At 38.1% G+C, this 21,013-nt stretch overlaps 1 protein-coding gene across 1 annotated transcript; it reads right to left on the bottom strand.

Moving 5' to 3' along the window:
• Positions 1 to 1,140: 1,140 nt before the first annotated feature.
• Positions 1,141 to 7,265, bottom strand: LOC112662681 (dipeptidyl peptidase 1-like). Its single transcript, XM_035710154.2, has 2 exons — positions 7,224 to 7,265; positions 1,141 to 2,809 (listed from the first exon to the last, which is right to left on the bottom strand). Exons 1-2 carry the CDS (start codon positions 7,263 to 7,265, stop codon positions 1,364 to 1,366), a joined length of 1,488 nt encoding a protein of 495 aa, XP_035566047.1. The 3' UTR covers positions 1,141 to 1,363.
• Between the last annotated feature and the right edge of the window lie 13,748 nt (positions 7,266 to 21,013).

Genomic DNA, 21,013 nt, shown 5'->3' with positions numbered 1-21,013 from the left:
TAAATAAATATTCCAGGAACATCTGGGTGGTTCAGTCTGTTAAGTATCTGCCTTCAGCTCAGCTCTTGATCCTGGGGTCCTGGAACTGAAGTCCACATTGGGTTCCCTGCTCAGTGGGGAGTCTTCTTCTCCCTCCCAATCTCTCTCTCTGCCACCCTTCTCACTTGTGCTCTCTGTGTCTCAAATAAATAAATAAAATCTTTTTTAAAAATTAAAATTACAGGGCACCTGGGTGGCTTAGTGGTTGAGCATCTGCCTTTAGGTCAGGTCACCATCCAGGTTTGGGGATCGAGTCCTGCATCAGGCTCCTGGCAGGGGGCCTGCTTCTCCCTCTGCTTCTCCTCGGTTGTCTCTCATGAATGAATGAATAAATAAAATCTTTTAAAAAATTAAAATTACAAATAAATAAGTAAATATTCTAAATACTCTCCTCTTACATCTTTCAGATAAGTCACTGATTTAGTTTTGAATATTTATAAAAAATATCTTTCCAAGAGACTCTACTTTGTAGCAAAATTAAAATTTCCAGATTTGTAGAAATCATTTTTTTTTTGTTTTTTTTTTTTTCCCTAAATGAGAGTAATGCTCTGATTTCACTTCTGGATTAACCAATTACTAGCCTTAAATATAATACTTCAAAAAAATACTTCAGAAAGATGTTGAGAATCATATAAAAATGCTTAACACAGCATGCAGCCAATCTATTGGCTCTGTTACTTAAATTTTGTGTTTCTTTGTTTCAAACATGATTCCAAAATAAAATTAAAGAATTTTTAAAAAAACACTTTCATTTATAAATATAAATGCAAACAAACCTATTTTACTTTGAATAAAAGTTAAGAATAGACTGTACATTGCATTTCCCAAATTGTGAAAGAGACTAAAGTAAGGTGCTATCAGGCTAAGAAATCGCCAGCCATTTCTCTGAAAAACTAGTTCATATGGAAGCCATGTACCCTATGGTAAGCATATGATATTTTATTTGTTTATGGGAAGAAAATAGGATAAATTTTAACTATTTTTCTCACCACATAGTTATTTGGTTTTTTTTTTTTTTTGCCATTTTTCTTGTGACTTTTATATTTTAAAAATGTCTGTTCTCCCAAAGACTTTAAAAAATATACTATATTTGAATCAAAATAATGAACAGAATCCTGCATTTTATTACTACGTAGCTATAAAGTAGGCCAGTGGTTAATGGAAAGGTATATTTAAATCAAAGGCAATTTTAATTTTAAAGGCAAAAATCTTCATAGGAATCTATCTGTAATCTGAAATTGCTGCTATAAAAGTTTTCGGTCTGAATAAATTGACCCCCTTTCGTGACTAATGGTGGTCAACAGGAAATGCCAGGACCCATATCCTACAATTTAGGAATTGGTGTGGCTGCCACTGCTATGCTTTCAATTGCACATTCATCTGTTCCTCTGCAGATCTGGAAGTAACCATCTTCACCCCACCTAGAGCCCCAGCTGTTTTTCACAATCCAGTAATCCATCCCAGAGGCTGAGTCAGTACCATAGCCCACCAGCAAAACAGCATGATTAGTGAGTTCAAAGGGGTTGATAGGGTCTCTCAGGCCAGTGTGGTAATAGATTCCCTTCTGGTAGTGGAAGAAGTCATCATAGACTTCAAAAGCAACTGCCATGGGCCCGTGACGGACCAGCTCAAGCTTCATCAGGGCTTCATTGCAGGCCCCATAGAAACCTCCCACATAGTGGTACTCAGAGGAGTAGTAATGGAAGCAGTCATTTGGTTTGCATGGAGAATCAGAGCCTGCGTAGGAGAAGCAGGCCTCATCCACCAACCCAAAATCTTGGGCATATTTTCCTGCGATGAGGTACGGGAAGCCACCTTCACAGCCTTGAGCATACTGGCTGCAAGAGACAATCTCCTGAGGACTCAAAATTGGAGTCTGAGTATTGTTGGTTAGTATACGGATTCTTGCTTCCAACATAGCTGTAGATGCAAATGCGTAGCAGCTTCCACAAGATGCTTGGTTTCGAACAGGACTAACAAAATTGGTACCACGAACATTTCTCCAGTCCCATGATGTTGGCAAACGTGAAATCTCTTCATGTATTTCAGCAGTCAGTGGTGTGGGTTTAGGCCTTGGGATTTTCCGGCCACCAGCTCTCCTCATCATGTCTCTCAAGGTGAGAGTCTCATATTCTATGTATCTGGTTGCAGTCCAAGACTTCTGAATGGTATTGATCGCTTTCACAAACTCATAGTTGTATTTGTAGAGCCTATTAGAATTGTTTTCCTGGAGCCTCTCAATGTGTTTTGTGTTCACCTTCGCTTTTTCAGAGGTAGTTCCCATCTTGGTTCCAGTGAAACAAGCCCAGTTCCGGCCCAGCACATCATGCACCCATCCGGTCATGGTCTCGTTGCAGTAACTGGTGACCCTGTGACCCTCTTCTTTATACTTAAAAAAGGCAAACCACTTGTAGTCATTCAACACAATCTCAAAGCCTTGATTGTAAATGATGGTAAAATCGCCCGTATTGCCAAAATTATCATATGCCGTGTCCAACTTCTCAAGATGCACCACTACTTTTTTTTCTGGTGGTCCCATCACCAAGCAGTTGACGCTGCGGGACCCCGCGGGGCCCACCTGGAAGACCCACGTGCCCAGCAGCTCAGGGTGGGTGCAGTTGGCAGGCGTGTCGTGGTGCGCGGCGCCGAAGCCGGAGAGCAGCAGGAGTGCAGCGGACAGCAGCGGGCTGGCCGGGGATCCATGCCGGCGAGGTCCGTGGCGGGGAGCAGAGGCCGAGGGCCAGGCCGGCCGCACCACGCGTGCCTTAAACTAGCCGGAGCTGCCGGAAACCCCTAGTTATTTGGTTTTTAAAGTATACTTAAGAGTTGGCCTGGGGGCTCAGTTGGTTAGGCCCCAAGTCTTGATTTCAGCTTAGGTCATGATCTCAGGGTTGTGAGATCGAGCCCTGCTCAGTGAGGAGTTGGCTTGGATTCTCTCTCTCCTTCAGCCTCTGCCCCTCCCTCTGCTCTCTCTCTCTCTCTCTCTCCATCTGTCTTTCTAAAATAAATAAATTCTTTAAAGTAAGCAATAGTTTGTAATATGGTATCTTAAATACACCATTACTCTCCTTTGTAGTCTCAATGTCTGGCCCACTGTTTGGCACATTAGATATCTAGCAATTAGCTAATTAGCCAATCATTCTATGATGAAATTTCTGTGGCTGAAAATTATCAGGAATCAATTATTGTAATAGGATTAGAATGTTAGGTATTATTGAAAAATCCATCCCTCCCCATGTGAATTTTGCCTAGAATATCCTGTGCTGTCCTAAACTTCTCAGGGGTGTATATTTTAAAGATGTTATTTATGTATTTGAGAGAGAGAGAGAGAGCGAGGGAAAGAGAAAGCATGAGCAGTGGGGAGAGGAAGCAGGCTCCCCGCCCAACAGAGAGCTTGATTCCCTTGCCCCTCCCTGCCAGGCTCCATCCCAGCACCCCAGAATCTGGACCTGAGCCAAAGGCAGGTGCTTAACCAACTGAGCTAATTGGGCACCCTTCAGGGATGTATGTTTTAAAAGATAGACACAATGGAAGAGCGCCTGGGTGGTTCAGTCAGTTAAATGTCTGCCTTCAGCTCAGGTCATGGTTCCTGGGTCCTGGGACTGAGTTCAGAGGGGGCAGGGGAGGTTCTGGGGTAGAGCTCCATATCAGGCCCCTTGCCCAGCTGGGAGTTTACTTCTCCTTCTCCCTTTGCCCCTCCCCTTGCTCATGCTCGCTCCCTCTCAAATAAATAAAATCTTTTTTTTTTTTCCAAGACGACATATAGATTGGATGAACTTTTTCAAATCTGTTACCCAGTATTCACATATATACCTTTTACTTTCTATTCAAACATTTTCCAGAAACTTATAGAAGTGACTTGGAGTGGAATGGTGTCTATTTGTACCATGCTTGAAGATACAGGGGAAAGACTCTACCACACAAGTGTCTTAGCTCATGTTTTCTGGCCTTTCAAGCCATGCTGTATTCATGTACCTAAAACTTTATTAAGCGCTTTTATGAAACCCTTTTCTTTGCCCTGAGCCTGCAGAAAACACAAATAATTCACAGTATGCTGGCAAGAATAGAATGCTGCTTCACCCTGATGGCAGGAAATCATAATTATAAGCGTTTGTCATTAAAACGACTGTGGGGAATAAGCATATTCTGTACTTTAACATTTAAAAAAGAGAATTTGAGATTAGCTCTGAGCTGTACATAGCCTGGTATTTTAATTAAAAGTAAAGACTATAAAGCCATTTATAAAAGCAATACCAAATTAGCAGGTTACTTAATTTTACTTTCATGTTCCTTTTCTCACTGTGCCTTAGGGATTATTTTGAAGACTGTGCTTGTCATTTTACCATAGAAGATAATACAAATATTCTTGGAAGTTGCTCATTGTAATGAAAAGTTGTTCTTCTTTTAATGAAACATATTGTAGATTTTCAATCTTTGTTCCATCTGAATTCTAGTTTAAAGTGTTCTCGGTAAATGGTATTCTATCTTCTGGTAGAGTACCTCTTTTCTTCTCTAAAAATAAAGAATTCCTACCAATTTTAGGTTATTGGAATGTCCCTGTGTACAATGGCTGAAAGCAATAAGTTGATATTAAACAAAAACAGTGAATCAGTATAACTTGTGCTAGTAGAGTCCTGGAACACGTTTTTTTTTTATTAGGTTTCTGTTTTATATATTGTGTATGTCACACTTAATCATGGCACTATAATGTACTTTTGGATACTGCCACAAATTATAAAAGAAATCACTATGCACAGTTCACAATTAAGGAGCTGAGCAGAGTGACAAAATCTCCATGCCACCTACAGAGAACCTGCATATTTGGTATTATTCTACCCTTAAGATTTGTCCATTCTCTTTGTCTTATTTACATATTTAATCATTTATTTATATCACTGTAGACTTATAAATATTTTATACTTTGAGTTATAATCTGATATATCTTTGTTACTCAAATTGTTCCAGTTTGGACCACTGGAAATACTTCGTGTTGGCTCTTGTTGACATACTGTGTGTGTGTGTGTGTGTGTGTGTGTGTGTGTGTGTTTACTTTTTGACACCACAAAATACTTCAAGGCTCATCTATGTTTCCAGTTTAATACTAGCATCCACCATTTTATTAAGGAGTCTATGTTCTTTTGATCAGAGAATAGTATTAGAACCAACGTTTAGGAACTAGATGTGTCTGTTGCTACTGAGGTATTATTGTTGCTTATAGGTCCTCTCAGCTGACAGAGCAAGGACACGTGGGTATACTGACCTGTGTATATGCACATATCTGCAAATATTTCTATATGTAACCATATGTGTCAATAGTAAGCTAAACAACTTTATACTAATGTCTCCACCTATAATCCTAATTTGGTAATCTAATCCTGCCTTTTTCTTTTCTTGTTGATCTATAACTTCCCCATCCAACAGTGAGAAAATTGACACCCCACATCTCATAATATGCTGTTCTTTTACTTTATTGTTCATTTACAGTATACATTCTGCATTGCATCCTATAATCCTTAACCTCCTACATATATAACATATTTAGAAATATATTTAAATATACATATATATTGATATGTGAACACTTTGTACTATAAACCTCTATGTCAAATGTATTGTCAAGTGTCATGTACTACCACTAAACTATCACACGGGACAGTTTTATAACCATAAAATGTCCCTCATCCTTTCTCTGGTTAACATTTTTCCCATAACACACAAACTCCAGATAGCCACTGAACTATTTTACAATCTCTATAGTTTAACCTTTTGAAGAAGATCATATACAAGCCTCAGGCCACATATGGCCTTTTTATATTGGCCTTCATGATGTAGCCATAAGAATTTAAGATTCATTCATACATGTTTTTGCATGGCTTGGCAGCTAGTTCTTTTTATTGTTCAATAGGATATCATTGTATGGATTTACCACCATATTTTTACTTGTTCACTTATGAAAGACAGTGTAATTTCTTCTAGTTTTGGAGATCATGAAAAAAACTTCTATCAGAATTTGCATGCAGATTTTTGTATGAGCATAAGTTTTCCAATGTGTAAGATAGATATCCATCAATGTGATTGCTGGAGCATCTGGTAAGCCTATGCTTAGCTTCATAAGGAACTGTCAAGTGGCCTTCCAAATTTGCTGTAGCGTTTTCAATTTCTACCAGCAAAGAAAGGTCTTCCTTCTCTACATCCTCACCAGCATTTGACGTTGTCAGGTTTTTTTTTAAATAAAATCAGCTATTCTAACAGAATATAATGTTATCTCCTACTTAATTTACTACTCCCCAATGGCCAGTGGCATTGAGCATGTCTTCATATGCTTATTTACCATCTTTATACCTTCTTTGTTGAGGTATCCTCACCGATTTCTGACATCCATGGTTTCTGATGAAAATTCAGCTGTTTGTCATATTAAGAATTCTATGTCCTGTTATCTTATTAGGGCTGCTGTAGCAAAATACCACAGATCATGTGGCTGAGAGAACAGAAAGATTTTTCATAATACTGGAAGCTAAGAGTTCAAGATTGAGGTGTCAGCAGGATGGATTTCTCCTGAAGTTTTTCTCCCTCACTTGCATTTGGAGGCATTCTCCTTTGGTTCTCACTGATCTTTCTTCTGTAATTATGAATTCCAGTGTCTCTTCCTCTGATTAAAATGACATCAGTCCTCTTATGTTAGGGTTCTACCCTTATACCTCATTTAACCTGAATTACCTTCTTAAAGGACTTATTTCTAAAATCAGTCATAGTAAGAATTAGGGCTTCAACAGAAGAATTTGATTTGGGCACACACAATTCAATTCAGAACAAATGTGATAAATCATCTCTCTGGTTGTTTTTAATCTTTTTTCCTTTATATGTCAACAGATTTATTTTGATATGCTGAGGTATTAATTTCTTTGTGCTTATCAAAATTGGTATTGAAATTCTTGGCTCTGTAGATTAATGTTGATCATCAAATTTGGTAAATTTTAGGCCACTTTTTAAAATACTAAATCTATACCACTCTCTTCTCCTCCTATGATTCCTTATGTGGATGTTGGTGTGCTTGATAGTTTCCTACAGGTTTCTAGGGTTTGTTTATTTTTCATCACTTTTTTTCCTGCTTTTCAGGTTGGATAACCTCAAAACTGACCTCTTTTAAAATTCAGTATTTTTTTCTCTTGCGAGCTCAGATTTACCCTTATATTAATTCCAGTGAGGTTTTCATCAATCACTATCATTTTCAAGCCTTGAATTTTAATTTGGTCTCATAATTTCTATTAATAAAATATAGTCGATTCAGTGAGATGTTATCCTCACATGTTCTTTTAGTTCACTACATATAATGTTATACACTGAAATATTTTATCTCAAAATTTATATGTTGAAACCCTAACTCCCAATGTGATTTTATTTGGAGACAGGACCTTTAAGGAGGAGGTTAAGGTCAAATGACATCATAAGGATGGGATCCTAAAGTGATAGGATTGATACCCTTATAAAAAAGTGAGAAATACCAGAGGCCCCCTTCTCTTCCCCTTCCCCTAACTCTCTCCAGAGAAAGGCCAGGTAAGGGACATGATAAGAAAGTGCTGTCTTCAAGCTGAGGAGAAAGGTATCATCTGAAGCCAACCCTACTGGTGCCTTGATCTTGGAAATTCAGCTTTCAGACTAGGAGAAAATAAATTTATGTTGTAAATGGCCAACAGACACATGAAAAAATGCTCAGCTATTAGAAATGACAAATACCCACCATTTGCTTCAACGTGGATGGAACTGGAGGGTATTATGCTGAGTGAAGTAAGTCAGTCGGAGAAGGACAAACATTATATGTTCTCATTCATTTGGGGAATATAAATAATAGTGAAAGGGAAAATAAGGGAAGGGAGAAGAAATGTGTGGGAAATATCAGAAAGGGAGACAGAACGTAAAGACTGCTAACTCTGGGAAAAGAACTAGGGGTGGTAGAAGGGGAGGAGGGCGGGGGGTGGGAGTGAATGGGTGACGGGCACTGGGGGTTATTCTGTATGTTAGTAAATTGAACACCAATAAAAAAAAAAAAAAAGGAAAATACAATTCAAAACCACAATGAGATACCACCTCATAACAGTCAGAATGGCTAAAATTAACAAATCAGAAAATGACAGATGTTGGGGAAAGGAGAGCCTTCTTATCCTGTTGGTGGGAATCCAAGCTGGTGCAGCCACTCTGGAAAATAGTATGGAAGTTCCTCAGAAAGTTGAAAATAGAGCTACCCCACCACCCAGTAGTTGCGCTACTGGAGATTTTCCCCAAAGATATGGATGTAGTGATCTGAAAGGCACCTACACCCCAATGTTTATATAGCAGCAATGTTAACAATAGCCAAACTATGGTAAGAGCCCAGATGTCCATTGACAGATGGTTGGATAAAGAAGATACAGTATAGGGGATCCCTGGGTGGCTCAGCGCTTTGGTGCCTGCCTTCAGCCCAGGGCGCAATCCTGGAGTCCCGGGATCGAGTCCCACGTCGGGCTCCCTGCATGGAGCCTGCTTCTCCTTCTGCCCGTCTCTCTCTCTTTCTCTCTCTCTCATGAATAAATAATAAATAAAATCTTTTAAAAAAAGAAGATACAGTATAGATAACACAGTTCGAAGGCTACTCAGTCTTCAAAAAAATGAAATATTGACATATGTAACAACGTGGATGGAACTAAAGGATATTATGCTAAGGGAAATAAGTCAATCAGATAAAGACAATTATCATATGACCTCACTCATATGTGGAATTTAAGAAACAAAACAGAGGATCATAGGGGAAGAGAAGAAAAAAAATAAGATGAAATCAGAGGAGACAAACCATCAGAGACCCTTATTCATAGGAAACAAACTGAGGGGTGCTGGAGGGGCAGCAGTAGAGGGATGGGGTAACTGGGTGATGGGCATTAAGGAGGGCACATGATGGGGTATTATAGGGTATTATATAAGACTGATGACTTACTCATCTCTACCTCTGAAACAAATAATAATTTATATGTTAATTAATTGAATTTAAATAAAATTAAAAAATAAATGTACATACTTCATGCAACCCAAATGGTAGTATTTTGTTATTGGCATCCCTAGAAAATGGATACATAGTGTTTCCTTTATTTCCTTTAACACATTTAAGATATTCAATTTAAAGTCTTTTTTTTTTTTTTTTTTTTTTAGTAAGTCTAACATCTGTACTCCTTTATATAGACAGTTTCCATTTACTGGGTTTTGTTTGGTTTTGTTTTGCTCATGTATGATCCACACTTTCATGTTGTATTGCATGTTTCATAGGTTTTGGTTGAAAACTGGACACTTTAATTAATATAATTTAGCAGCTCTGAAAATCAGATTCTTTTTCTCTCCTTAGGGTTTTTTGGTCACGATACTTGTTGCTCTGCTGCTTTTTGTTTTTAGATTTTAGTGACTTTTCTAAACTAATTCTGTAAAGATTGTGTATATATGTATGTATGTGTGTGTGTATGTATGTATTTACTTATTTGCATGTGGAAACTAAAGTCTCTTCTCAGCTTATTGGTCAACATATGATTGTACAGAGATTAACTTAAATGCCTGGAACTGATAGTTCTCCCAGATTTTCTAAATAATTCTGTGCGCATGTTCTGTCATACCTTCAATGGTCAGACAGGCAAGAAAGGCTATTTGTACTAAGTAAAGTCTGACTCAGGATAAATTTCCAAGAAACTGTCAGAAAAGTCAAATAATCACAATTCTCTCAGAAGAATACTTCTAGTGAGCTCCATATTCCTTCTATCCCCTCCAGAGACTGCTAGGCCACAGTTGGTCACCATGATTGTGAAGCTATTGGTTTTCAAATTATTCCAGATTTGTGGAGAGGGGAAAGGAAATGAAACATGTTAAAGTACTACAAAGTTCACTGTTTTTAACAAGAGTGAATGGCTTTTCTTGAATAAACACTTTTGAGATTGTTGCAAACATTTGGTTAATTTCAAGAGTTCTGAAAATGTCAATCTTTGATAGTTTTTGCTATGTTCTCATAGCATTTATGGAAGAGCAGATTTTTGGAGTTCTGGCCTCCACTATTCCCACTAACACCATCTCACCATAAAATAAAGAAAATTAAATGTAAGTTAAACATATGTAATATAAAAGAATTACTAATACAAGAATATTTAGGTATTAGATAGAACCAAATGTTAAAACTACTCAAGTGATGCTTAATTACAAACCCTCTGTATTGGTCAATAACTATTAAAAGAGAGAAGCTGTTCAATATTATCTCACTGAAAACAGTGTATAACCAATTATTCTTTGCCTCGAATTTAAGTTCAGTATTTAGTTTTTAATCTTACCAATTCTATACTAAATTAATTAATATCACTACCTTGAAGGACTGAATGTATTTTTCTTGAATACAAAGAGGAACCCAGTAATGTCTAATGGCTTGTTTTATTTTATTTTATTTTTATAATTATTATTATTTAAATTTTTATTTTTTTATTATTATTATTTTTTATTGGTGTTCAACTTACCAACATACAGAATAACCTGCAGTGCCCGTCACCCAATCACTCCCACCCCCCGCCCTCCTCCTCCCCTTCTACCACCCCTAGTTCGTTTCCCAGTTAGCAGTCTTTACGTTATGTCTCCCTTTCTGATATTTCCCACACATTTCTTCTCCATTTCTTTATATTCCCTTATCTATTATTTATATTCCACATATGAATGAGAACATATAATGTTTGTCCTTCTCCGACTGATTACTTCACTCAGCATAATACCCTCCAGTTCCATCCACGTTGAAGCAAATGGTGGGTATTTGTCATTTCTAATAGCTAAGTAATATTCCATTGTATACATAAACCACATCTTCTTTATCCATTCATCTGTCGATGGACACCGAGGCTCCTTCCACAGTTTGGCTATTGTGGACATTGCTGCTATAAACATCGGGGTGCAGGTGTCCCAGCGTTTCATTGCATTTGTATCTTTGGGGTAAATCCCCAACAGTGCAATTGCTGGGTCGTAGGGCAGGTCTATTTTTAACTCTTTGAGGAGCCTCCACACAGTTTTCCAGAGTGGCTGCACCAGTTCACATTCCCACCAAAAGTGTAAGAGGGTTCCCTTTTCTCCGCATCCTCTCCAACATTTGTTGTTTCCTGCCTTGTTAATTTTCCCCATTCTCACTGGTGTGAGGTGGTATCTCATTGTGGTTTTGATTTGTATTTCCCTGATGGCAAGTGATGCAGAGCATTTTCTCATGTGCATGTTGGCCATGTCTAGGTCTTCCTCTGTGAGATTTCTGTTCATGTCTTTTTACCATTTCATGATTGGATTGTTTGCTTCCTTGGTGTTGAGTTTAATAAGTTCTTTATAGATCTTGGAAACTAGCCCTTTATCTGATATGTCATTTGCAAATATCTTCTCCCATTCTGTAGGTTGTCTTTGAGTTTTGTTGACTGTATCCTTTGCTGTGCAAAAGCTTCTTATCTTGATGAAGTCCCAATAGTTCATTTTTGCTTTTGTTTCTTTTGCCTCCGTGGATGTATCTTGCAAGAAGTTACTGTGGCCGAGTTCAAAAAGGGTGTTGCCTGTGTTCTCCTCTAGGATTTTGATGGAATCTTGTCTCACATTTAGATCTTTCATCCATTTTGAGTTTATCTTTGTGTATGGTGCAAGAGAGTGGTCTAGTTTCATTCTTCTGCATGTGGATGTCCAATTTTCCCAGCACCATTTATTGAAGAGGCTGTCTTTCTTCCAATGGATAGTCTTTCCTCCTTTGTCGAATATTAGTTGACCATAAAGTTCAGGGTCCACTTCTGGGTTCTCTATTCTGTTCCACTGATCTATGTGTCTGTTTTTGTGCCAGTACCACACTGTCTGGATGACCACAGCTTTGTAGTACAACCTGAAATCTGGCATTGTGATGCCCCCAGATATGGTTTTCTTTTTTAAAATTCCCCTGGCTATTCGGGGTCTTTTCTGATTCCACACAAATCTTAAAATAATTTGTTCTAACTCTCTGAAGAAAGTCCATGGTATTTTGATAGGGATTGCATTAAACGTGTATATTGCCCTGGGTAACATTGACATTTTCACAATATTAATTCTGCCAATCCAGGAGCATGGACTCTTTTTCCATCTCTTTGTGTCTTCCTCAATTTCTTTCAGAAGCGTTCTATAGTTTTGAGGGTATAGATCCTTTACATCTTTGGTTAGGTTTATTTCTAGGTATCTTATGCTTTTGGGTGCAATTGTAAATGGGATTGACTCCTTAATTTCTCTTTCTTCAGTCTCATTGTTAGTGTATAGAAATGCCACTGATTTCTGGGCATTGATTTTGTATCCTGCCATGCTACCAAATTGCTGTATGAGTTCTAGCAATCTTGGGGTGGAGGCTTTTGGGTTTTCTATGTAGAGTATCATGTCATCGGCGAAGAGGGAGAGTTTGACTTCTTCTTTGCCAATTTGAATGCCTTTAATGTCTTTTTGTTGTCTGATTGCTGAGGCTAGGACTTCCAGTACTATGTTGAACAGCAGTGGTGAGAGTGGACATCCCTGTCTTGTTCCTGATCTTAGGGGAAAGGCTCCCAGTGCTTCCCCATTGAGAATGATATTTGCTGTGGGCTTTTCATAGATGGCTTTTAAGATATTGAGGAATGTTCCCTCTATCCTTACACTCTGAAGTGTTTTGATCAGGAATGGATGCTGTATTTTGTCAAATGCTTTCTCTGCATCTAATGAGAGGATCATATGGTTCTTGGTTTTTCTCTTGCTGATATGATGAATCACATTGATTGTTTTACAGGTGTTGAACCAGCCTTGTGTCCCGGGGATAAATCCTACTTGGTCATGGTGAATAATTTTCTTAATGTACTATTGGATCCTATTGGCCAATATCTTGTTGAGAATTTTTGCATCCATGTTCATCAGGGATATTGGTCTATAATTCTCCTTTTTGGTGGGGTCTTTGTCTGGTTTTGGAATTAAGGTGATGCTGGCCTCATAGAATGAATTTGGAAGTACTCCATCTCTATCTTTCCAAACAGCTTTAGGAGAATAGGTATGGTTTCTTCTTTAAACGTTTGATAGAATTCCCCTGGGAGGTCATCTGGCCCTGGACTCTTGTGTCTTGGGAGGTTTTTGATGACTGCTTCAATTTCCTCCCTGGTTATTGGCCTGTTCAGGTTTTCTATTTCTTCCTGTTCCAGTTTTGGTAGTTTGTGGCTTTCCAGGAATGCGTCCATTTCTTCTAGATTGCCTAATTTATTGGCGTATAGCTGCTTATAGTATGTTTTTAAAATCGTTTGTATTTCCTTGGTGTTGGTAGTGATCTCTCCTTTCTCATTCATGATTTTAATAATTTGATTCTTCTCTCTCTTCTTTTTAATAAGGCTGGCTAATGGTTTATCTATCTTATTAATTCTTTCAAAGAACCAACTCCTGGTTTCGTTGATCTGTTCCACAGTTCTTCTGGTCTCGATTTTGTTGAGTTCTGCTCGAATCTTTATTAACTCTCTTCTTCTGCAGGGTGTAGGATCTATTTGCTGTTTTTTTCTAGCTCCTTTATGTGTAAGGTTAGCTTTTTGTATTTGAGTTCTTTCCAGTTTTTGAATGGATGCTTGTATTGCGATGTATTTCCCCCTTAGGACTGCTTTTGCTGCATCCCAAAGATTTTGAACAGTTGTGTCATCATTCTCATTAGTTTCCATGAATCTTTTTAATTCTTCCTTAATTTCCTGGTTGACCCTTTCATCTTTTAGCAGGATGGTCCTTCACCTCTACGTGTTTGAGGTCCTGCCAAACTTCTTGTTGTGATTTAGTTCTAATTTCAAGGCATTATGGTCTGAGAATATGCAGGGGACTATCCCAATTTTTTGGTACCGGTTCAGACCCGATTTGTGACCCAGTATGTGGTCTATTCTGGAGAAAGTTCCATGTGCACTTGAGAAGAATGTGTATTCAGTTGAGTTTGGATGTAAAGTTCTATAGATATCTGTGAAATCCATCTGGTCCATTGTATCATTTAAAGCTCTCGTTTCTTTGGAGATGTTGTGTTCAGAAGACTTATCGAGGGTAGAAAGAGCTAGACTGAAGTCACCAAGTATAAGTGTATTATTATCTAAGTATTTCTTCACTTTGGTTAGTAATTGGTTTAAATATTTGGCAGCTCCCACATTCGGGGCATATATATTGAGGATTGTTAAGTCCTCTTGTTGGATAGATTCTTTAAGTATGAGATAGTGTCCCTCTTCATCTCTCACTACAGTCTTCGGGGTAAATTTTAGTTTATCTGATATAAGGATGGCTACCCCTGCTTTCTTTTGAGGACCATTCGTATGGTAAATGGTTCTCCAACCTTTTATTTTCAGGCTTGTAGGTGTCCTTCTGTCTAAAATGAATCTCTTGTAGACAGCAAATAGATGGGTCCTGCTTTTTTATCCAGTCTGAAACCCTGCGCCTTTTGATGGGGTCATTAAGCCCATTCACATTCAGAGTTACTATTGACAGATATGAATTTAGTGTCATCATGATATCTATTCAGTCTTTGTTTTTGTGGATTGTTCCACTGAACTTCTTCTTAAAGGGGAATTTTAAGAGTCTCCCTTAAAATTTCTTGCAGAGCTGGTTTGGAGGTCACATATCCTTTTAGTTCCTGCCTGTCTTGGAAGCTCTTTATCTCTCCTTCCTTTCTGAATGAGAGCCTTGTTGGATAAAGTATTCTTGGTTGCATGTTTTTCTCATTTAGGACCCTGAATATATCCTGCCAGCCCTTTCTGGCCTGCCAGGTCTCTGTGGAGAGGTCTGCTGTTACCCTAATACTCCTCCCCATAAAAGTCAGGGATTTCTTGTCTCTTGCTTCTTTAAGGATCTTCTCTTCATCTTTGGAATTTGCAAGCTTCACTATTAGATGTCGAGGTGTTGAACGGTTTTCATTGATCTTAGGGGGGATCTCTCTGTTTCCTGGATCTGAATGCCTGTTTCTCTTCCCAGATTAGGAAAGTTTTCAGCTATGATTTGTTCAAATACATATTCTGGCCCTCTGTCCTTTTTGGCGCCCTCAGGAACCCAATTAAACGTAGGTTTTTCTTCCTCAGGCTGTCATTTACTTCCCTTAATCTATCCTCATGGTCCTTTAATTGTTTGTCTCTTTTTTCCTCAATTTCCCTCTTTGCCAACAACTTGTCTTCTATGTCACTCACTCGTTCTTCCACCTCGTTAACCCTTGTCATTAGCATTTCTAGTTTGGATTGCAATTCATTCAATTGATTTTTAATTTTTGCCTGATTAGATCTAAATTATGCAGTCTTGAAGTCTCTTGAGTCCTTTATGCTTTTTTTCTAGAGCCACCAGTAACTTTATAATAGTGCTTCTGAATTGGCTTTCTGACATTGAATTGTAATCCAAGTTTTGTAACTCTGTGGGAGAGAGGACTGTTTCTGATTCTTTCTTTTGAGGTGAGGTTTTCCTTCTAGTCATTTTGCTCAGTGCAGAGTGGCCAAAAACAAGATGTATTGGGAAAAGGCGAAAAAGAGAGAGAAAGAGAGGAAAGAAAAAGAAAAAGAAAAAAGGAAGAAAAAAAGAAAAAAAAAGAGAAGAAAAATAGAAAGAAAAAAGGGTGGGGGAAGCAAACAGAAATCAAAAAGCAAAAACAAACAAAAAAAGAACAAACAACAACAACAACAACAACAAAAAACCAACACGGTGGAGTATCTTCTGATTCTGAATACTTTAAGTCCCTTGACTTCCCCTGGAACTTCTCCGTCTAGCTGGTCTTCTGGGGAAGGGGCCTGTTGTGCTGATTCTCAGGTGTTAGCAGTTGGGGGAGCTGCTGTGCCCCTGCCTGGTGCAGGGCTCAGTGGGGGTTGTTTACCCCGTGAGGCCGCAGGAGGAACAGCCCCAGTGGCGGGGCAGCTCTGGAAACCTGGATTCAGCTCCGGCAGGAACTCCGTCTGCAGGGCCTGGAGGCTCCGGGGCGGGGCCGCTGATCTGCTCAGCTGGGGCAGGAGCGTCCTTGCTGTCCTGGGCCCTCCCGGCCTCTGCCTGTCCCGGGGGAGGCCGGATCCTGGGCTGTGTCCCGGCGCCCTGTGCTTCTGGGGCCTGCGCTGTTGGATTCGGGCTCCCGCCCCGCAGTCCCCTCCGCGGAGCCGCCGCCCGAGCCCCTCCGAGCTGCTCCGGGTCCCGCAGTGTGCGCTGCAGCCCTTAGGGAGCTCGGCGCACTCTCCCGGGGCGCAGGTGTCTGTTAGTGTCCCCGGGAGCCCGAGGGCATCCCTGCCCTCCTGGGGTCCTGCTCCAACTCCCTGAGGGCGCCTTTCCACCCGGGAAGGTTGGTGCAGCTCCTGCTCCTCCGGGACGGGGCTCTCCTGTCCTGGGGACACTCGCCCCGGCCTCAGCCCGGCTCCTCGCGGGGCCCCTCCCCCTTGGATGCCTTTTGTTTCTTTATTTCTTTTTTCCCGTCTTTCTACCTTGATAGAAGCGCGAACTCTTCTCACTGTAGAATTCCAGGTGTTCTCTCTTTAATTCTCAGGCCGAATTCATAGATTTTCAGGATGATTGGAAGGTTATCTAGGTAATTTGGTGGGGACAGGTGACTTGGGGACCCTACTGTTTTGCCATCTTGCCCCTCCTCCTCAAAACAGCTTTTGCCAAGGAAATTCCTACCATGGAGCGGAGTTAGCCACCAACTGCCATAGTAGCTAGTCTAGTTGTAAGCTGGTTTCAAGGCATACTTACTTCTGAGAGTTAAGCTCATAAACTGTCGCCCCCGTATCCTGACTCCTGTTGTGCCCAAGATTACGTATCCAAGAAACCACCAAGGAGCCGACAGGGATGCAAACACACGAGGGTTTATTTACAAGGTCGAGCTTGGGTCCAAGTATACCAGACACAGCAGAGCAGAGACTTGGGCCCCGAGGTGGGTTTCAGATTAGTTTTATGGGCTGGTCTAGGGGACCTCCAGGAGGGGTGGAGGAATTTCTCAAGTTCTGTTTACATTCCGATATGGGGCTTTCAAGGGCATTGAGCTCTGTTCTCATTCGTATATGGGGGTTCCTGCCACTGGCTTGGGCTCTGTTTTTATTCTAATATGGGGCTTCCTGCCCCTGGCTTGGGCTCTGTTCTCATTCTAATATGGGGCTTTCTAGGATGTTAAGTTGTAAACTGTTTTTTTTTCCTGTAACTGAAGTAATGTAAATTTCAGTAAATTTGATTTTCTTTTCTATTCTATTCTATTCTATTCGATTCGATTCTTTTCTATTCTATTTGATTCGATTCAATTCGATTCGATTCGATTCTCTACTAATCTATTCGATTCGATACAATTCGAAACGATTTGAATCTTTTCTATTCGATTCAATTCGATTTGATCCTTTTCTATTCTATTCAATTTGATTCGATTCTTTTCTATTCTATTCGATTCGATTCTTTTCTATTCTATTTGATTCGATTCAATTTGATTCGATCCTTTTCTATTCTATTCAATTTGATTTGATTTTCTATTCAATTCGATTCAATTCTTTTCTATTCGATTCGATTCAATTCTTTTCTATTCGATTTGATTCGATTACTTTCTATTCAATTCGACTCGATTCAATTTGATTCTATTCGATTCTATTCGATTCGATTTTCTATTCGATTCTTTTCTATTCGATTTGATTTGATTCGATTCAATTCTTTTCTATTCGATTCGATTTCTTTCTATACTATTCTATTCAATTCTTTTCTATTCGATTCGATTCTTTTCTATTCAATTCGATTCGATTTGATTCTTTCCTATTCTATTCGATTCGATTCGATTTTTTTCTATTCTATTCTATTCTATTCGATTTCATTCGATTCAATTCTTTTCTATTCGATTCGATTCGATTATTTTCTATTCAATTCGACTCGATTCAATTTGATTCTTTTCTATTCGATTCTATTGTATTCGATTCGATTCAATTCTTTTCTATTCGATTCAATTTTTTTCTATTCTATTCTATTCTATTCGATTCTTTTCTATTCTATTTGATTCGATTCGATTAGATTCTTTTCTATTCAATTCGATTCTTTCCTGTTCTATTTGATTCGATTCAATTCGATTCGATTTTTTTCTATTCTATTCTATTCGATTCGATTCGATTCTTTTCTATTCTATTCTATTCGATTCAATTCGATTCTTTTCATTCAATTCGATTCGATTCTTTTCTATTTGATTCGATTCGATTTGATTAGTTTCATTTCTATTCGATTCGATTCGATTGTTTTCTATTCGATTGATTCGATTCGATTCTTTCTTCTATTCTATTTGATTCAATTTGATTCGATTCTTTTGTATTCTATTTGATTCAAATTGATTCCATTCTATTCGATTCTTTCGATTCGATTCGATTCCAGTCTTTTCTATTCTATTCTATTCGATTCGATTCTTTTCGATTTGATTCAATTTGATTTTTTTCTATTCTATTCTATTCGATTCGTTTCGATTCGATTCTTCTCTATTCGATTCGATTGATTGGATTCAGTAGATTTTTTTCTATTCTATTCTATTCGATTCGATTCTTTTCTATTCAATTCGATTCGATTCTTTCCTATTCAATTTGATTAGATTCAATTTGATTAGATAGGTTTATTTTCTATATTATTCGATTCGATTCGATTCGAATCTTTTCTATTCGATTCAATTTGATTAGATAGGTTTATTTTCTATTTTATTCGATTCGATTCGATTCGATTCGAATCTTTTCTATTCGATTCGATTTGATTCGATCCTTTTCTATTCTATTCAATTCGATTCAATTCGATTCGATTCTTTTCTATTCTATTCAATTCGATTCTTTTCTATTCTATTCGATTCGATTCTTTTCTATTCAATTCGATTCGATTTGATTCTATTTTATTCTCTTCTATTCGATTCGATTAGATTCTTTTCTATTCAATTCAATTCGATTTGATTCGATTCTTTTCAATTCGATTCGATTATTTTCTATTTGAATCGATTCGATTCTTTCCATTCTATTCTCTTCGATTCGTTTCGATTCTTTTCTATTCGATTCAATTCGATTCGATTCGATTCAATTCTTTGCGATTCAATTCGTTTCTTTTCTATTCAATTCAATTCGATTCGATTCTTTTCTGTTCGATTCGATTCGATTTGATTTGATTCTATTCTATTTGATTCGACTCAATTCGATTTGAATCTTTTCTATTCCATTCTATTCGATTCGATTCTTTTCTATTCGATTCGATTCAATTCCATTTGATTCTATTCTTTCTATTCAATTCGTTTTGAATCAATTCGATTTTTTCGATTCGATTCTTTTCGATTCGATTCTTTTCTATTCTATTCTATTGTTTTCTACTCAATTCAATTCGATTCGATTCTTTTCTATTCTATTCTATTGTTTTCTACTCAATTCAATTCGATTCGATTCTTTTCTATTCGATTCGATTAGATTATTTTTGATTTGATTTGTTTCGATTCGATTTGTTTCAATTTGATTCAATTCATTCGATTCGATTCAATTCGATTCGATTAATTTTGATTTGATTCGTTTTGTTTCGATTCGATTCGATTATTTCGATTCGATTTGTTTCGATTGGATTATTTTTGATTCGATTTGTTTGATTCGATTCGATTCGATTATTTTCGAGTCTATTCAATACGAATCGATTATTTTCGATTCGATTCATTTCGATTCGATTATTTTCGATTTGATTCGATTCGATTTGATTCGATTCGATTATTTTCGATTCGATTCATATCGATTCGATTAGTTTCGATTCGATTCGATTCGTTTCGATTATTTTCGATTCGATTCGATTCGATTATTTTCGATTCGATTAATTTCGAATCAATTCGTTTCAATTCGATTCGATTGGATTATTGTCGATTCAAATCGTTTCGATTCAATTCGATTCGATTATTTCCGATTCGATTCGTTCCAATTCGATTATTTTCGATTCGATTCGTTTCGATTAGATTCAATTCGATTCGAATATTTTTGATTCGATTCGATTAATTTTGATTCGATTCGATTTGATTCGATTAATTTCGATTCGATTCGATCGATTCCATTTGATATAATTCAATTAATTTTGATTCGATTCGATTCGATTCGATTAATTTTGATTCGATTCGATTTGATTCATTTCGATTCGATTCGATTCTATTATTTTCGAATGGATTCGATTCGATTCGATTAATTTCAATTCGATGCATTTTGATTCGTTTCAATTCGATTATTTCGATTGGTTTCGATTTGATTCGATTCAATTATTTTGAATTCGATTCGATTAATTTCGATTCGATTTGATTTGATTCGATTATTTTCTTTTTTTTTTTTTTTTTTTTTTATTATTTTTTTTATTGGTGTTCAATTTACTAACATACAGGATAACACCCAGTGCCCGTCACCCATTCACTCCCACCCCCCGCCCTCCTCCCCTTCTACCACCCCTAGTTCGTTTCCCAGAGTTAGCAGTCTTTATGTTCTGTCTCCCTTTCTGATATTTCCCACACATTTCTTCTCCCTTCCCTTATTTTCCCTTTCACTATTATTTATATTCCCCAAATGAATGAGAACATATAATGTTTGTCCTTCTCCGACTGACTTACTTCACTCAGCATAATACCCTCCAGTTCCATCCACGTTGAAGCAAATGGTGGGTATTTGTCATTTCTAATAGCTGAGTAATATTCCATTGTATACATAAACCACATCTTCTTTATCCATTCATCTTTCGTTGGACACCGAGGCTCCTTCCACAGTTTGGCTATCGTGGCCATTGCTGCTAGAAACATCGGGGTGCAGGTGTCCCAGCGTTTCATTGCATTTGTATCTTTGGGGTAAATCCCCAACAGTGCAATTGCTGGGTCGTAGGGCAGGTCTATTTTTAACTCTTTGAGGAACCTCCACACAGTTTTCCACAGTGGCTGCACCAGTTCACATTCCCACCAACAGTGTAAGAGGGTTCCCTTTTCTCCACATCCTCTCCAACATTTGTTGTTTCCTGC

This window comes from Canis lupus, chromosome 34 (genome assembly GCF_003254725.2).
Source record: "Canis lupus dingo isolate Sandy chromosome 34, ASM325472v2, whole genome shotgun sequence".
NCBI classification, from domain to species: domain Eukaryota; kingdom Metazoa; phylum Chordata; class Mammalia; order Carnivora; family Canidae; genus Canis; species Canis lupus.
The sequence above is the reverse complement of the archived record's forward strand: the minus strand, read 5'-3'. Positions and strand labels throughout refer to the sequence as shown.